The sequence below is a fragment of the Magallana gigas genome, chromosome 3, assembly GCF_963853765.1.
Source record: "Magallana gigas chromosome 3, xbMagGiga1.1, whole genome shotgun sequence".
NCBI lineage: Eukaryota > Metazoa > Mollusca > Bivalvia > Ostreida > Ostreidae > Magallana > Magallana gigas.
This window is the reverse complement of record NC_088855.1, coordinates 1,021,596-1,041,164: the sequence shown is the minus strand read 5'-3', so window position 1 is coordinate 1,041,164 and position 19,569 is coordinate 1,021,596. Positions and strand designations below refer to the sequence as shown.

At 34.6% G+C, this 19,569-nt stretch overlaps 2 protein-coding genes and 1 non-coding gene across 3 annotated transcripts; 2 read left to right on the top strand and 1 right to left on the bottom strand.

Annotated features, from left to right (window-relative positions):
* Positions 1-1,758: 1,758 nt before the first annotated feature.
* LOC105325390 (uncharacterized) lies at positions 1,759-18,182 on the bottom strand. The gene is made up of 5 exons (XM_066077979.1): positions 18,028-18,182; positions 16,564-16,626; positions 4,946-5,018; positions 2,481-3,367; positions 1,759-2,114 (listed from the first exon to the last, which is right to left on the bottom strand). The coding sequence occupies exons 1-5, from the start codon at positions 18,088-18,090 to the stop codon at positions 1,866-1,868; spliced, it is 1,335 nt and encodes a 444-aa protein (XP_065934051.1). The 5' UTR covers positions 18,091-18,182; the 3' UTR covers positions 1,759-1,865.
* On the top strand, positions 5,172-14,870 carry LOC117689220 (uncharacterized). Its single transcript, XM_066077978.1, has 19 exons — positions 5,172-5,285; positions 5,799-5,916; positions 6,535-6,771; positions 7,015-7,217; positions 7,332-7,433; positions 7,622-7,648; positions 8,055-8,126; positions 8,244-8,330; positions 8,491-8,880; positions 9,015-9,449; positions 10,961-11,198; positions 11,292-11,827; positions 11,951-12,163; positions 12,250-12,567; positions 12,692-12,756; positions 12,996-13,243; positions 13,379-13,630; positions 14,041-14,613; positions 14,743-14,870. Exons 2-19 carry the CDS (start codon positions 5,828-5,830, stop codon positions 14,774-14,776), a joined length of 4,119 nt encoding a protein of 1,372 aa, XP_065934050.1. The 5' UTR covers positions 5,172-5,285; positions 5,799-5,827; the 3' UTR covers positions 14,777-14,870.
* A 1,281-nt stretch (positions 18,183-19,463) lies between the features above and the next one.
* Positions 19,464-19,535, top strand: Trnae-cuc (transfer RNA glutamic acid (anticodon CUC)). Its single transcript has one exon. It is a non-coding gene; the product is annotated as a tRNA-Glu (tRNA).
* Positions 19,536-19,569: the final 34 nt, after the last annotated feature.

Below are 19,569 nucleotides of genomic sequence, written 5' to 3'. Positions count from 1 at the left end.
TTTAATTGTTTTCTAGTCTAATAGATAGATTTAGAATTGGAATGTTAATTGAATTCTAGTAAGTAGTTTTGATTGTTTCTTCTGTAAAAAGTATGTTATTCACTTATCAAATGGCTAAAGGATAAGAGTTTTCCCCTTATATCAAAGTGATATACACATGCGCGCGCACACAAACACACACACACACACACACACAAATAAATCACATGAGATATAAATGGACACCTGGTTAATACCCAGTGGGTATTTTACAAACCTGTAAAGGATCCAAAGAACGGCAGGTTGGCTATTTATTTGAATGAAGCAAAATATTAAGGAGAGAACATGTTTTTTTTTATTATATAGGCATATATTGTGCTTGCTGATGTATTCTTATATACTTAAAATACTTATTAAATTAAAGCAAAAATAAAGTAAAAGAAGAAAACACATGTTGCTTAAAAACATTTTGATCTAGATAGTTAATAGTCTGATTATCTAATGTTTGGAACGGTGTATTTTATCTAACGTCATTTAAAACAAGGATACATGACCCATGTGTGCAAGTATGGTATGAATGCTTCGCCAGCAGGCAATTCAAACATGTTGCATACCCATATTCAAAATGTGATAACGTTACAGGTTGTATAAAAATATCTGTGTTACCCATCAGGCATACAGAACATAATTATGTGAGCTTTAAAATCCTTCCTGGGGATGCGTCTTAATATTTAAAAAAATTACAATGTGATTCCTTCCAACCGATCTCCCATGGTATTTATTTCAAGAACGTGTATTTTATTTCTTTATCTATTAATATTATTACTCAATTAAATTACTTTTATGCATAAATTGTGCTTAATTAAAACTTGGGAGTTCAACGAGTACTCAAGTACTCGACTATCGCTCGGTCACTCCGGTCATCAACTAAAATATTTTTAGTCGATTACTCGTTAAAAAGAGAAAAAAAGAATAAAACCATTTTTTAATGCATCAGTTTTTGGGTTTTTTTTTTTTTTTGCTACGAATGAACTCGGCATTTTTATCATTTTACACTCTCTTTCATAGAAAGAGTGTGACTGGTATATTTTCTTTAAGCTGCTTATAATTGATCTTTTTTGATTTTGTAGCGGAAATTATTGTTTTGAATAGGAGTACAGAGGCAGACATCTAATTGAAAAGATCAATTTGTGAGTTTAATGATCAGTTATTTATTGGATTGGATGTTTGTTTAAAATTTAATCATATCAGTAATCATCCCAAGGCCTTTAATTTTTTAACCATTAATCTTTAATTTTTTGTTTGGCACGGGTCATTAACTAAGCAAGGAACAGGTCCCAGTGGATCTGCCTACAATGATATGGAGCTCAATTAAGTGTCAGCGTAACAAGGAAAGGGAAAAGGAAAGACAATTTAAAACAGATCTTTAGATAAAATACTGTTCAATGTATTTGAAATCATATACATTCAGTACCCATTATCATGCATACACTTAAAAACGGTATGGTATATATGTGACAGTAGCATTTATTTATTTGATTTGAAAAGGACACACAATTTTAAATAAATCAACGAGAACTTTACAATCGCTCGACTTCAGGCTCCGATTAATCGACTTCGCCAACCGAGTAAAATTGACCTTCCTACTTAATACATAAAGCTCTTTTTTATGTATTGTACAACTATAAATGAATTTTTATGTTATATCTTTTTTTTTTAATAATTTCAAGGGCCACAAAGTTCACTTGAGTTTACTACAAACCTATAAAAAGATCCATAGATAAGTATATTATTGTTTATATAATGAAGCAAAATAAACAAATCATTGGGGAGAAGAAAAACACAGATCTATATTTTTCTTGTATTTCCTTTTTTCCATAGATAAATCAGAGAGCTTTTTCCACAGTGGTTTCCCCGTGTTTATCTACAGCTGTACAAGACACTATAGGTGTATACTGAAATAAGTTATCGTCGCCATTCGGTGTCATCCATTTAAAGTTGACCTCCAGCCTCTCATTCCACTCTGAAAGCGAGGCTCTGTCCGTGCTGACTTCCACGCCCTCTGTCGGCCAGGAGTTCCCGCTACACACGACGGACACCCCCTTGGCTCCTTCCACCACAACGAGGACATGTTTCTGGGGACAGAGGAAAAATGATAGTGTGACATTTTACTTGGCGATCGTAAAAACTGAGTAGATCTTAATTCTCTTAAAGATATATAAAACATAAACTCCAAAAGATTACAGTGTATCATTTGCTAATGTTATCACTTCTTTCCTTTTGTTTATCAATGCATTGCGTCCATAATTGTAACAATTAATCTGTTAGATAGCATGTTTATGATATTATTGTCGCAAGTTTTTAGACATAAGATAATATCAGTTTAAAAACGTGTACTCAGAGATAACAGCAACAAAATATGGTAAACTAAAAGAGGAATTTAAGATCAACGAAGAACTTACGAAAGCTGAAGACTTCACAAACCTTTAAAACTATCTCACCTTTGTGGCTTCATTTTCTATAACTGCACTCAAATCCGGGCGAAATCTTGGTCTTAATTTGACTTCAATTAATTTTGAGCTACGCAGATTACCATCAATATCAGTTGCAACGCATGAATATTTCCCCTTGATCTGCTCCAGTGCGTGCGAAAAGGAAGCTATGGTGGTTGACCAACTTGTAGATACACTTTGGACCGAAGACGTCACTTCCGACTTGGGAAAAGGTCGGTTATTCTTTTGGATTTGTATTGTAGGGGGATTTCTACCAATTGCCTCACAGATAATGGACAACGGCTCTCCCTCCAGAAGATCAGAGAGAGGGGGGTTCTCCATGAACCTGAATTCCCCGGGTATTTTGTTTTCACTTATGTCGTGTGTAATTCTGTAAGTGACCTGTTCAATTAGTCCGTCCATAGGGACGGTAAGGGAACTGAACAGGAACAGGAAGTTGCCAAACAGGTCCCTGGTCTCCTTGGTGATCGATATTGTGGACCGTGCGATTTTGCTGTGTTCATAAGACACATTAACGTAAGGATTAGCCTCTGAATCAAGGGATATGAATTCAGCAAATATATTTTCTCGACTTCCGACCATCCCGGTAAACATATACCAAAAATCCTCGGGCTTGAGTTCCGGGTTACACCTGAAGAACGCTTCCACCGTGTTCTGTTCTATGCTGTTTGAAAACGAGGCCTGACACGTCATAGGGTCGTTGTAGAAGGTTTTCCGGTCTTTCCCCGAGACGTCAATCTCATAAGTTGCCGCAAAATCGTCCACAACGACAACAAAATACACCATTCGATCCGACATTTTGGTGTCCAATGTGAACAAGGTCCTGCCATCAGCGGTCCGACGTGATGTTCCGGCTCCAAGCTCCCTTGCATTCGCTGTAGCAAAGGTAAAATCGAGTCTGATACAAACTATGTAATTATCATAAGTTTATATGTCAAACGACAAGGTAATGCACAAACTGATGAATCGCAGATAATGGATTATTGCTACGTTCATATCTTTCACAGCAGCACGGGCGACAGAGTTGCTTTTAAATGTATTTCAAGTGTTTTGAATTGCGATTTGGAGGAGAGGTGTTAACCTATAATTAATGATAATCTTCAAAATATTAATAAACATCAAAATCTAATCGAAAATAATTTTCTTTTTTGTAACATAAACAACGATTTTTGAATTCTTTTTTTCATGATCTGCATGACATGTGTAAAAACTTAAATGATCCCTGTTTTTCAGAACGTCATTTTTAACTTATGGATAAATGTATATTCTATAGAGTAAAGTACTATATACTTTTCAATCAATTCTTCTAAAGGACTTTTATTCACTTGACGAAAAATATAACAATATTAGTTAGTTTTAAAGAAAATGTACGAATGCATATTATTTAAAAAATATGAATTTTCACGTCTATATATTTTATAAGTTATGATGGATGTCAATTCTTATCTTCCAGTTTTGTTTCATACATGTACTACTTCCCATTACAAGTATAAGCAATGATGTTGAAATATATGCCAAAACAGTTACACACATTCTCAAAAAAATGAAAATATTTTCCTTAATATTTTTTCTTGGCAATATCTGATGACTTCTTCATATTATGAAAATGAGTTTTAAAAGATTGCGATGGTTAAAGATAAAATTTTGTCTGACATTGTATAAACATGTAAGTTTTCCCTGTCTCCTTAATAGCACGCATGCGCAAAAGGAGATATCTACTCCACCAAAGCGCCAAACATGAATTTAGTTCTGCGTACCTATAGATTGCAATCCTAATATATTTCATTCACGCTGTCATATCCATTTCTACTTTTTCCGAAAATTATAATTCTACATTATATTAATTCAAATAAAGAATTTTCAATGTACCTTTAAATTACGTTACCTCGACGTCACATATCATATCTCAGGGTTGTAATCTTATATATTTACATTTTCAACTGTCTTAATTTGTCTGTGATAACAGTACGAATTAATTTTGAGCCCTAAAACCCAATAACTTCATAAAACATGAGTGACACAAAATGGGTGTGTCTTATAGCATAACCGAAAAACGGTATTGGCTGTGCCGCATGTTAATACGTTGCACGTGCTACATAAAATAAATAGTGGTTTAAAATAATGTTAAATTGTTTTAAAGTGTACAAATTGGAAATAATATAAATATAAGGAATCATTCTTTAAATATTAAGAGGTGATAATTTCCGTCGGAGGATGGTCAAATCTATCATAAAGCCCTTCGCGACCACGCCCCGACCAAAATGATCACCTCATAATACTCAAAGAATGACTCATTATTCCTTAAATAATACAAAATTTAAATATAATTTATCACTATATATCTTTGCAATTCTGCTTGTTCATATCATATAATTTTACTTATACTTCCCCTTATACTACCCCCCCCCCCCTACTCTTTCCCTGAGATATCGGTGTCCAAGTCTCAGACTAACCTTCTATAACGACGCTATCCACCTTCCAGACAACCACCGCAGACACGGGGAGAATGGCCTCTATCTCCAGGCGCTAAGATTCACTCATGAGTCGTGGTTTGGATATCCAATCACATGCAATTCAACCACAAATTTCTTGGTTTGGATATCCAATCACATCCACTTAAACCACAAATTCAGGCAGCGTCCGAACCTCAATTTGAGGTTTTTGACCAATCAGAGTTTGTTATTTATCAGCTTCCAAAATAGCATCTTTAATGGTCGCCATTGTGTTACAGATGCCCTAGATATTTTGATTAAGTTTATGCAAAGTATAATGGAATAAATTTGCTTATCTCAGGTAAGGTTGCATGTTTTCTTGAGATATTTAATTGATTATGTCAAAGAATTGGAAAATGTGTTGGAAATAATAAAAAATATATCAACACCGGTAAAACATGTTTAAAGTGATTTAAGTTAAAAATGCAGATTTTATGCATAGAATAACATTATTTTGTTGAATTAATTGATGATTGAAATCATTATCTACTGTAAGTAGTTACAGAAATGAGTTGTGGGGGGTGGGGGTGTTGACAGGTGTTCCACATTTGATCATTGTCCAAATACTGCATCACATTTAGTTTGTCACAGTATGAGACTGGCCATGTGTGAAAGGTGCAACTGATGGGGTACCCTGACATCCCATTGTTAATTCATCATTATCAGTGTACCTGTTAATAAAGTCAGAATACCTATATACCTGTGCAGAATTTGCTAGGCAGGTTGACAGTGTGGGGTAGGCCATGTGTGTTTACAAGTATATACCTGGATGTCAGGTGTCATGGTTTGAATCTATATAATATTTGTTTCTTAGGTACCTGCTCACTTTTCTCCCATCGCTGTATGAAGAGACGCTTTACCGCAAATCACCACTTGATACCTGCACTTTTGCATTGTTTAATTTTCTGGATTTTTATAACAACTTTTTTTCCGTAAGTATTAATCTGAATTTCATGTATTTAATAGTTTGATTTATTCATATCATTTGTATGTTTTAATCTTTGGATCACCCTTACAAAATATATCTATATATAACATTTTTATATAAAAAAATCATCATAAATCATCTTGACTTTTTCTCAAAACACTATTAAATGGACTTAATGTTTTTAAATTAATCATGTATAGGAATAACTTTGAAGCAATAAATTCATTAACAAGTAAATTGTTTGAATTTTTTTTATAATGAAATTATAATGAAGTAATTAGTTAGATTTTCAAGACAAGTGTTGTTATTACTCTATCATCTTTCTATAGTACTGTATCTGCTATGATGTAAGATGACATTTAAGGACACCGAAAAAATATTTTGGTTTTACTTAAATTTATACCGTGTACTTATTTGAAACATAAGTATTTAAAATACAATTCCTTTTATTCAGAGCTTTTTAGATTTTTTATTGAATGTTTCAAAATTTATTTTGAAGTCACATAAGGAAAATTTTTCCGGAAGCATTTTGTTTATTTCCATATTAGGTACATTCATGTGTTTCCGGTCATCATTTTAGAACAAGATAAATTTGATAAAAATAACAATGATTATTTTTCAGTGTCATGAGTTCCTTAGTGCCCACATTCCAACGATTGCCCTCAGGAATTTTGTCCCTCAGTGACAGTGCTGCTGCGAGAGCCGTGAAAACGGAACACAGGGAACGGAACCGAGCAGAATCCGAGAGTGTCATCCGGATAAAGACCCAGGCAGAGCGATCCGTAAACGCCTTGGGGGGAGATGTTAAGAATGTAAAGCATCTGCTCGGACAACATACAATCCAGTTTGGACAGTTTCGGTAATTGGCATTCTATTGTGACAATATTAAGTCAATTAAAGTGCATGTACCGGTAATACCGAACAATAATTAATTTCATTAAGATAGAAATAAATGTTAGTTTCTGTTCTTTAACTTTTTGTGATAATTTCATAAACAATCAATCATCATCTTGATTTAGTAAAAAATGCCTTCGAATGATTTATTCAAATTAGAAGAATTTTTTTTTATGGTTTTTATTGAGAAAATCTTGTTTTATTTCAGAGGAATGACTTTCAAATGGCTGCTTGAAAATGCTCCAGGGTGGGTTGCGTTTTTGATTGCCAGGGATGAAACTTCCGGAGAGACCCAGGGTGTTGGCAATAGATGGCTTAACAAGATGGCCCTCCGAAGATATGTCTATCTATTTGAAGAGAGCAAGGAATTAGTGAGGATGAAAAGAGAAGAAAAACAGAGAAGGACACCTGGTGCGTTCGAATATTAAAATAAGATATGTTTAACATGTTTAATCCTAAGGACTGAAATACATGTATTAAGTTTTTGATACTTCATATTGAAGCTAATTATTAATTGCATTTTAGGGAATCAGAAGCCAAGTTCAGAGACCAGAACCCTTGATGTTCATGTTGATGACTCTGAACTGATAGCATGCTTAGAGGAAGTGGAAGGCAAAGCTGGCAAAGGTGAGGACTACATGTCAATTACATGTCTTACTCTTTCAGAAAATCTGCTAAAAAAATGAGAGGCTATTTATTTTGTCTGTCAACATTTAAAAAGCAATTTGAATTTTTCAAACAATAGTGTATTAAAATATAGGGTTTGTTATGTTTGTTATAATAGTTTTGATATTAAAATTTATCTTGAATAACAGAATCTTCCTACATACTGGTCTTCATCAGTAAGTATATGAGGGTAATTTGTCTGTTATATATTATCAAGTGGGCTTGTTGTACTGTGTGGTTATGGCGAGTAAATATAGAGTGGCTATATGTGGTGTCTGTCTCCTTTTACATTTGTTTTGCACTTGTGAAATCAATCATAATCACAGTGTAATCCTTCATACATGTAACATCAAAATGTAATCATTTCTGTATATAGTGTATCATTACTTTATGGAAATGTATCAGATTTTCATTTTATTTTTATTCTATTTTTCTAATTACAACGAGAGAAAATGTGTATTCATCTAAGCATTGTTTTTGTTTCTTATACGAAATTGTGCTTATAATATGGCTATTATTGTAAATTGTTTAAAATTCTTACATGTTGAATATTAAGTCATGTTGTAAATTACATAACAACAGGAATCCCAAAGCCTACGCCAAATCTTGCATCGGCTGTTAGGAGGAAATCATCTACATCTACTTCTACATCTGGTAATATTTTAATACCAAAATACATATCCTAATAAGAAACAAAAATATTTAATTTCCTGTCTGCAGCAACATTTTATAACACTTGAATATCAAATATGGATTAAAATTTTATTTTAGAAGATTCCGGTTCCTCCAGGCCGACTAGTAGTACTTCAGCTGCCATGGTTGGAAGAAATCAGCAGCAAGAGTCAAGTTCATCCACAGGTTAGCCAAATTACTTTAATGTGGTAAAAATACAATTAAAAAAATATCTAAAACTTTGAATGTGTATTTTACACTTTAATATCTAAAAGTTTCTTATCCGAAGATATGACATGTGAACATTGGTATGAATGTAATTGCATGTTAAATGATTTTGTTCCAGCACCGGAGTTGGATAGCCTAGCACTTCCTTCTGGCTGGAAAAAGACGCTTCCTGAAGTTGACCATCAGTGGATATCGGAGACCTTCTTTCATGCTGGGAAGCGAGGTCCTGAATTTGATTTCAGCCGTGTGTCAAAGCTATGGTACGATCCACCCCAGCCAAGTCTGTCCCGAGCTGTCTTGAACAAGCCGGACCGATACTTTGGACATCGTTTCTTTCTTTGGATGCCACGCCACTTGTTCCATACGCAGTTTCACTGCCCCCATAGTGGTTGTAACGGAACGTTGACAAATGCAGGCGTCCATCAGAAAACCAGGCGTGTTGTGGATGTAGATTCTGTCTACAATATAGCAGCTGAATATCTTAGCTGTTCCAACTGCCATAAGAAGGGTATGCCTTTCAATTTTTTTAAATCAGGAATTTAAACCTTTTTTGACATACTGTCAATGAAATAAAGAATATGATAGGGTATGAACATGTTTTTGTGATATCAGTAAATATTTTAATTTTTTTTTTTTTCACAGTTATTAGTTGGAGTGAGGGAGTTCTTAACCAACTGGACAATGCAACAAGGTCCCGCTTTCCTTGCATCCTTACCTCAAAGTATGCCTGCGATTTGAAGATTGTACGCCTTCTGAGACAGAGAGGACTTGGAAACAGCAGCAGCGCAGTGATGAAACAGGTAAGGGAACAACATGGTGAGTCTTATCTAAATAATTTACAATTGTATCTATCTCATTGCAGGGATTTTAAGACATCGGCAGAGAGGGGATTCTTTGCTCCGATTCAGTTTACTGAGCCTCCTCCAGCTGCCGCTGTACCAAGACACCGCTGGTTCATGAAGGTCTACCAGATAGATGTTCTGAACCGCGTTGATTACATCAAAGCCCACATGACGTCACAGTTTGGGACCGTCCTCAAGATGGACTCGACAAAGAAAATCACCAACAAGCTTGCCGGTAGGTTTTTCGATAAGAAAATATATGTTAACTAGATACGATCTCGTTACGAGTAACGAGTAGGTCTTCCGTTCAATTTTTAAACGATATGATTAAAATATCAATGTAATTTCTGATAACCACTCCATTTCAGATATTGTATACGATCGTCAATATCCTTTAAAATGCTTACCAAAGAGTTTTGCTTTATCACATACAGCCCATTTAAGATTTAGGTTTTGGTCCCCTAGAATCCAAGATTACGTCATCAATGGGTTTGGAAATGAGTTTTACAAACTTATATTGTTACGATCAACAACTTTGTTTCTATAATGCATTACAAAATTTTGATAGTTTTTAAGTTATTTGTAATAGAGTTTTCGATTGTCTTGACCCCTAATTTAAGGGGCCAGCCCCTTTTTCTTGAGTTCATTCAAAAGGTTTCACTAATACTAATACTTTTTGTTCTTACACTTATGTAGAATTGTTGTTCATATTTTAGATACAAATGATTGAATATTTTAGGGGCCAGCTTCTAGATCCTTAATGGGGACAGACTTTTGTGTTTTGATTAATGGAACTGATTAGAATCATCAATGCAAGCATTTTCTCTTCTATAATGCTTTACAAAATATGTCTCCTTTTCTAGATATATTGCGTCAAAGTTTAAGAACTTTGGCCCCTAAACTCCCTAATTACGTGATAAATGGGCGTGGCAATGATTTTACCTGATATATATTGTTACAATCAACAACTTTGCTTCTATGATGCATTACGAAGTCTTTATCGTCTTTAAGTTATTTGTATTATAGTTTACAAATGTCTTGGCCCCTAAAAAAAGGGGCCAGCCCCTTTTTGTTGAATTTGTTGGAAAGAACTTTTGATTAGCTACCACTTTTGCTATATATATGTTAACAAAATATTAACTGATAAAAAGATACAGATCAAAGCGTATGAAAATTTTGATTCAAAATTCGTATCCAATTTTCGAGCCCTGGCGAGCTCCTAAAGTTTGCGCCACTGGCATAAAAAAACTGCATTGTGCACAACTTCAATCTATGGTCTACCTATCCTGAAAATTTTATATTCATATCTCTGATAGTCTCTGAGTTTATGTCTGCACAAAATTGGTCGTAAAAATTTACAAAATCGGCCGTAAATCGGAACCGGAAGTGACGATTTCAAAATTTCAAAAAACTTCTAGAATTATGACCACTGGCAATCATCTGTGAAAAAATGGTTGAAATCGGCCGAATAGTTTTCGAGATATCGCGTGCACAAAATTTGGGGAAAAAAATAATAATAAGAAGAAACAGTACGAAAACTATAAGGTCTTCCGTTGGAAACGGAAGACCTTAATGAGTTATATATTGTTGGAGGTAAAGTGAAGTATTTTTTCACATTAATGCATTTAAAAGAAGTTTATGAGATACTTACTACATGTAATATGTAAAATTATGCATGTTCTCAATATAATACTAAAATAGCATTGAATTATGTTCAGGGGATAATGATTGCCATTTATTTGATAGGAAAGGGGAGGAAGACAGCAATGTGGGCCACCAACATTGGTAATGAGCATGGACAAGTCCTCATGTCTGTCTTGACTGTCGGTGAGGGATCAGGTTTGAAGCAGATGTTGGATGGCCTTGTTACACGGTACAGAAATGCTGGCGTTCCTCCTCCCAAGGCACTCTATGTTGACCGTGACTGCTGCGGAGCTTCATCTGTGCATAAGTACTTGGAGGCCTGGCCCTTTCTTCATATCAGGTGTGTATGATTTCTCTTGCTCTTACATGTATAATATAGATGGCTTCAGGTATAGCACTATGAGTCTTACATTTTATTGCCAATGTTTTTTAGGTTGGATATATGGCACTTCATGCGCCGCTTTCCCTATGGCTGCACCACTGATAAGCATCAACTGTACAGTGTTTTAATGGGGAAGTTGAGCCAGTGCATCTTCAAGTGGGATGAGACTGATCTCAACTTACTGAAGACTGCTAAGCGAGCCGAGATGATTCAGCAGTGCATCCAAAATCCCTCAGAGGATGATGTCATAAGACGCTTGTCTACAGCTGAGCTTGCACTCCACTGCAAGCGAGTGACCCGCGGCACTGCTGAAACAACTAGGCTCATATCCAGCCTGTTAGAATCCCTAGATGGCCCCAGAGGTTTTGATACCCAGGGAGTGCCTTTGTTTGACAGTGAGAAGATCCAGCAGATCTGGAAGATAAAGAGTCAGCATGTATCTTGCATCCAGGATCCCCCTGGTCTTAGACTCTACACACAGGTGAACACTTTGAAGAAAGGCGGCATTGAACTTCCTGTTTACAGATGTGCAAGAGGCTCCACCTCTCTGGAAAGCTTTCATCTCCATATGAACAGGTTTATTCCAGGTAAGAACAGATTCAACACAATACTTTTCATTAATATGAACATTTTTTTTTATTCAATGTTATAAAGATCAAAAACCTATAATTGTCATTGAAATTTATTTAATTATTCAAATATTTTTATAGGAACCCTGGCAAAGGACATCAATTTCCAGGTATTCCTATTGGATGGTCTGTTCAGATGGAATTCTGACCGGAAGAGTTCAGCAGTAGTTGATGTCAAAGAAGACGCCCCAATGACATACAGTGGACCGCTCAAGAACTCTGTTAACAAGTTGGCAAATGAGGTCTTGGGCAGAGGAATCTTTGACGACTACAAGCCACCTGGAAAATACACAGGTAGGTGAGCTATAGGTATTTTTTAGACAAGAAATCTTACATTTCATTTTATACAATTTTCAACTAAATCTTTCTACCCTCACCAGGAGAGCTGATAGGAATAGAGTACCTCTACTCCCAAACAGGAGAAGGTGTGACTGACTACAGAGAGGCCGTCCGGATACTCGCTGATGATGCCGATGTGGAGGAGGAAAACCCAGAGCATTCTGAAGCAGATGAAGGATTCCATGAACAACAGGAGGAGATGTTGGATCCCACACTGCCTGTAGAGTTAAGTGTGGATCCTGTAGAGTTAGGTGTGGATCCTGTCACACCAACTTGTACATCTACTTCTGCTTCTCCTGCCCTCCTTAACATCCCGTCAGTAGCTGAGTATAGACAGATGATGGCCCAGTCAGATCCAGGTAATAGGAGCTTTAAATTAAAATAAGAATGAGAAACAATTTATGCAGTAATTCATAATTTGGAAAAAAAAAGTTTACATGACTGGCTGCAACATTACAGTACCTAATGTCTTTTTCTTTTCAGTTGAGGTACCTACTCATCACTATGAGGCTGAGACAGATAAAAGCAAAGATGCAGACTCTGGTGATGTAAGTGATTGCAGATTAAAAGATATTAGTGACATGAATGACAGCAAAAAATTGAATGATAGTAAAAGTGAAATGTACTTATAACTTAAATATATTTACATGTGTGCTTTTTTTTTATAACTTTTATATTATAATCACTCTTGAGATTACTTTTAACAGTTTTATTAATTTTCATAGATTTTTATCTATCCACTCTTTAGAATACTTCTAACATTTCTTTAAAAAAAATTTATTTAAAGGACACAGTTGGTCCAGACAATGTACCTGGATATTCAAGAGTGCTGGCTTTAGCAGACTTTCTGGTAACCTTCAAGGATAAGGCAGCTATGACTTCAGCTGAAGTCCAGAAGCTGAAAGATCTGTGGTCAGCACTCTCAGAGTATGACAGGAAGAGGACTGTGTTCCCTCAGCGATTCTCCACTGCACCTCTCGGACGTTTCTGTAGCAAAAGAAAGAAAGTTGCACCAGGAGTTGAAAGTATTGAGAAGTTAGTAATTGCACTTTTGGAAGTATGGGTCCTTTTGTAAAGAATAGGCAGTAACAATATTATGAAACCTGAAAAATCAAAACACTTGATGCTATGTTAAGTTGTACACTAAGTTTTACTGTGTTTTTTTTTTAGGGTTATTCTTGGTCCAAACCAAGGTCCAGCACAGTGGCCTAACTGCAATCGATACACAGAGGCCACTGTTGAAAAACTTCTGCAGATCTACCCAAGTGATAGAAGGAGGAAGGGGGAGGCGGTTCTCACAAAATGGTCACTCATCCTGGATGCATATCATACCATCAGGAAGACCATTTTGAACAACCATAGAGCCATGTCAGTTACAGACATCCAACTTCCTCTTTTAAACAGGAAGACTCTCCAACAGTGGTGAGTCGATTAATACATATTTACATTTGCAAAAATGCTTCCTAAATTTGTTGATTTCATCACTATGATTACAGTACGAGCTTATCGCTTGATGTTTGCAATGTTGTAAACATTAAAAACACGGTTATTTTAATATTTCTGATGATTTGTCTTTTTCAAACACAAATATAAGTAATGAACAGCAAGTTTAAGGGTTCATTGGGATATGAACTTGGTTAATGGGCTGGTACATGATCAAATCTCCTGGGAAATCCTTGGCTTCACATGATTTGATCATGTGACCAACCAGGTTCATATACTGATGAAATTCTTAACTTTTCTGTTTATTTCATGTACATTTAAATAGGTATCTAAATTGCAAATAGTTTCTTTTTTATTAATAATAATAGAATTCAATTCTAATTTTTCAGGTTCAATGAGAAGAGTAAGGCTGAGGAGAAGAAAATCTTAATGCAGGGTCTTGCACTTCCTACACCAAAAATGACAGTAGCCAAGGCACCAGAAGCCTTGCCCAAGCCAACATCTTTGCCAGCAGGAAGCACAGACCCCTTCTCTTTTCATGATCCACCCTCTACAATTGGTATGGCCAAACTCAAGAGCAGACCAAAGAAGACTCCAAAAGCACCAATACCAGCTGTGGCACCTGTTCTTCCTTGTCCGACACCTTCTTGCGATCCTGTCATGAGCTTCCAGTTGGTCACAACTACAGAAGGCACTGCTTTGTTGATTCCAAATATTCCACACTCTACAAAGCAGTACCAGAAACGAAAACAAGAGCTTGAGGAGCAAGGGCGACCAAAAAGGAAGTATGTCAGGACCTCCACGGTAATCAGGTGTAGCAAGTGTGGTGAGGATATGAAGCCGCCAGACCATTCACAGTATATGGGCTATCGGTATTGTGCTCGCAAAGACAACATACCATTTCAAGAGTGGAGGGATAATCTGCAGAAGGCTGGAGTAGCCAGGAAAAAGAAGACTCAGCAGTAAGTATGATTTTATTCTTGTGGCCCTTAGAGATCTCTAATTATATACATGTATTGTATTGTGTTTTAGACCCATCTGTTCTTCAGTCCATCCATTACTCCCTTGTTCTTTTTTTTCACTCTACACAGCTGTAGAATTTGTGAAAATGTGCAGATACATTAAGAACATAATGTAAAGATATGCATATTACTGTCAATTTCTGCCTCCATTATTTTTCTGGGAATAATGGATTTGTGAATATTAAGTAAAGTTAAGATCTGATAGGTTTTTTTTTACATTTATGCCCTTTTATTACTATTTGTGCAAATTGAAATTTACTTTTAAAAACTAGTAATTGGAGAGTGTGGGGTATCTGTGATTATTTATTTTAACATTTTGAAGGTTTTGACTTAAAATAATTCATTTGAATGCAACTGTATTTATGACTTGTATATGTTTGTGACCGTTGGCCAAAAATGAGTTTCTGCTTCATTTTGACTTATGTTCAAACTTCATTTTTTTCTATAGTTATAGATATATGTCATTTTGGTGTTAGGACCATTATGACATCATAATTGATTTGATTATTTTTTTTCTCTCAATATTTTAAGGCTTTAAAGGGAAAAATGTACAAAATAAAACTGTTTGATATTTAAAGCATCATTTTAAATAATTATATCTTGAATTTAATAAACTCTTGATTTTTTTTCAACCATACCTCTGTATTCTATGTAATTTTTACATTGGCTGTACCATAAATATGCATTTTACTCAAATTTGGAATTTGATGGATTTTTTCACAGTATTTAAAAATTATTTATAATGGAAGATAGATATTTAAAACAATATCTTGAGGAACTTAAAGTTAGAAACTCATTTTTGGCCAATTATTGAACACTAAAAAATTTTTAATGCTGCCTAATGTATGCATTGTATTCATGGGTGCATTAGAAGGTTCCAAGCCCTTGAAAAAGCAGAGGAGAAATTTTTTAAGTGCTGATAATGTTTTTATCATTATTACACATTGTTAATGATATTATCTTTGAGAATTAAGAAATACCACAGTTTGCATGAAGCTTTTGTAGTTCAATGGAAGAACACTTTCTCTTAGCAGAAAGAGGTCCAAGTTCAAATCTTGGCAGAAGCTGCATCTAGGTATTTCATAGAATTAAAAATAAAGTCAATTTAGATAAAGGATTTGTTTTAAAGCATGATAATGAAATCACATTATGATTATTGTCAAAAGCACTCATGATTTTTTTCTCTTTCCTCTTTTTTCTTTTCTCTTCCTTTTTCTTCCCTTTTTCTTTCCTCCCTTTTTTCTTCCTTTTTTCCTTCCTTTTCTTACCTTTTCTCTTCCTTTTTCTTTCCCCTTTTATCTTTCCTTCCCCTTTTTTTCTCTTTTTCCCTTCTTTTTCTCTTTTTTTCTTTTTTCTTTTCTCCTTTTTCTTTTTTTTCTTTCTTTTCTCCTTTTTCTCTTCCTCTTTCTTCCCTTTTTTCTTTCCTCCCTTTTTTCTTCCTTTTTTTCCCTTTTCTCCTTTTTCTTTCCCCTTTTCTCTCTCCTTCCTTTTTTCTCTTTTTCCCTTCTTTTTCTCTTTTTTTCTTTTCTCCTTTTTCTTTTTTTCTTTCTTTTCTCCTTTTTCTCTTCCTCTTTCTTCCCCTTTTCTTTCCTCCCTTTTTTTCCTTTTCTCCCCTTTTCTCCTCCTTTTTCTTCCCCCTTTTCTCTTTCTTTCCCCTTTTTTCTTTTTTTCCCTTCCTTTTTCTCTTTTTTCTTTTTTTCCTTTTCCTTTTTTCTTTCTTTTCTCCTTTTTCTCTTCTTCTTTCCTCCTTTTTTCCTCTTTTCTCTTCTTTTTTCTTTCCCCTTTTCTCTCTTTTTTCCCCTTTTTCTTTCTTTTTCTTCTTTTTCCTTCTTTTTCTTTTTTTTTTTTTTGGTTTGTTGCGCAGAGACTAATGGGTCATGGGCTTAGCGCTACAGAGTTCCCGTATGTCGTCTTACTGGCGGTCACAACGGCTGTTCCACCATCTATCCATTCCTTCAAACGCCCGCCGAAAAAGAAACAAGAATCATCACGAGGAAAGGTATAAAATGGTGAAATAATGAAATGGTAATGGTGAAGTAAAATGTTTACTGTTCTTAGGATGTATATCCTATTCTGTATACAAAACACTGTACTGCATGAAAATAAGTACTTATCTTTACCGATTAAACACAGAATTAGTGTACAGACCCTGTGTTAACAATATTCCATTAGTAGCAGACCAGTGTGTAAATTTTAACATTTGTAGAAGGTATTCCGTTTTACATATGTGTTGTATCTGTCTATGCATGGTCTATAGTATATACAAGTCTTATCACAGAGCTAGCTAGCTATCTCTTAAAAATAAAGACGTGTACGTATTTTTGAAAACATACAAACTATTTAGCTTAGAAAATGTTGGAAGACATATAATAATGTAAAATGAATGTTTCCCAAGGTTAATCTTATTGAGTAAAATTACATCTTCTAAAAGTTTTAGAGAAAAAATAAGCGTTTTAACCCCTATTTCAAAGTTTTCCAAGTACAATAGGGGCTGAAGACTTTTATATAAATCTAAAAATCTAAAAAAAAAAAAAAAAAAAAAGCCATCAAATAACAAAACTATGTTAAGATATTTCAATTTTTGTGATGATTTGTAATATAGTATTTTTACCATACAAAATGTCATTTTAATCAGTTTGTCAATAAAAATGACAACCGTAATTTGTGTCTCGCATAATACTTGATTAGAACACAATTATACATATTATATTTTTAAACTTGTTTCACTTGAAAAAAATGTATTTAAAAGTAAATAAAATACAAAATATGAAAATTGGCCGAAAACATGTTATGAAGAATTGGGTAAATATATTGTAGAGATTTTGTTAAGAAAAGAAAAAAGTTGAGACGTGGTTTTTTTGAATTGTTTAATTACATAAGGTGTCAAACTAATAATTTCAAAAGAAAAAAAAATTGAGTATGGACGCGTCTTAAGGAGAGTTTTTAAGGGTGTGAGGTCAAAAGATCTAGGCATGATAAACCTAATTAAGAAATCCAGAAACAACCTGACAATTTTAATAAATCGATTACAACCACTAATGATACCAGCATGCATTGTAGGGACACAATTTGACTACTGTTGTAGACATATAAAACCTGTGGGATTTTTTTAAATTTTACATGCAAAATTATTTCCGAATAATTGAAATTCATATGGCGTGTAAAAAAAGCTGTCCAATTACCCTATATTCAGAAATAAATGGAGAACAACCTTGATAGATTTCTAGAGATTTAATATCAATTTCTTAATTATCTTTAATATATTTCTATGAATTATAGAGTCAGTTTTCTATGGGGTCCATTATTAAATAATCATGTGCACATTCAAGGGTTACGACACGTGCGTGCGATTACCTTGGGCTCTGCCGAGAACGATAATCCAATTACACACAAAATCAGAAGTAGGTGTGGAGCCATGTATCTCCCTTAGTACATGTAGTATTACACAGAAGTAAGTCTTCCCTTTAGAAAGTGATGTCAAATAGCCCGCCTTTTATAGAGCTTCAAAATTCAGATTTCAGGTTTATGCAATTTTGACAATTATATGACGGAATATAAAATATTTTTCCCCAGGCGTTTTACAATATGACGGGGGTTCGTCTAAGTATGTTTCATAAATTTTGATGTATGTTCTCCGGATTCCGATGCCCCAAGACTAAAAGTGATGCAATTTGAACAAAACAAAATGCGCATCGCTTTTTTCACAAAACTACAACAGTTATATCACCCGTATAGCATATTTCATCCATGTTCAATCTACAAGCTAGTTACTTCAACAAATCGTACCTTCACGACATAGGCGCCTGCTGTATACTCAAAATAAAAATCCAGTTATTTTTAAAACGTATTTGCAGTCATGCAGGACAACCACCAAACGACATGCACAATTCACTGTACATATACATGTAATATTTATACGAGGATTGTCCCAAAATAGCGTAGACAGAACACATGACTTAATATTTGTTTACTGCAATTTAATAAGACTTCTATGTTTTATTCAATGACCCTTTGGGAAATAATGCTGAAAAAATCCAAATACTGTGCTTTATTTAATTATTGAGAAAAAGAATAATTATATAGTAACGACAAGATTTGCCGGGCGGCGCAATAAGCGACGCGTCGAAAATTTCAAGTCTTTTTAAAAGTTGTTGTTAAACCCTCTATATCGTTTACGATAACATAATGTTTTATTTCCGAAAATGTCTTGAAAAAATATTTTCTTTGAACACGTACATGTCTTTTTTCAAGTAAAATATTTTCATAAAATTTAACTATGATAACTAAAGTTTTCCTTTTAGCCGTGCCGTATGCACAGAAGTCGATTAAAACTTTAACGTTGGCTCTAAAAAATAAACAGGGACGTCCTGGTTTGTAAGGTGGATTGCTTGTACATGTAAGTTGTAACCAAGGCAGAGTCACGAAAGCATCGGTGGTATTAAATATATATAAGCCTTCTTTAGTTAATTTTTTTTTTATAAATTTACTTTATAAAATATATTGTTCTCTCGTAAAATGACAGTCTTTGACCATGTTGACCTCGTAGCCTAGTGGTATTTAATTCGGAAGGCCTCGGATACTATCATAAAGTGGATTTGTAGAATAAATCGTGTCGCTAGTAGACTCTGTCTAATCGAACGTTTAAAAAGTAAAGTGACATACGACACTGACTTTTGTATTACATTGATATATCTATACGTCCCTATTATATAACTTTGAAATTTGAGATAAACCCTCCTTTCTTTTTTTAATACTATTTATATATAGAATTAAATACGAAGATATTAACTTCCCAGGTAGTCTAGTGGTTAGGATTCCGCGCTCTCACCGCGGCGGCCGGGGTTCGATTCCCCGTCTGGGAAAGATTTTTGCACTTACCCAACCTAACATTTAAAT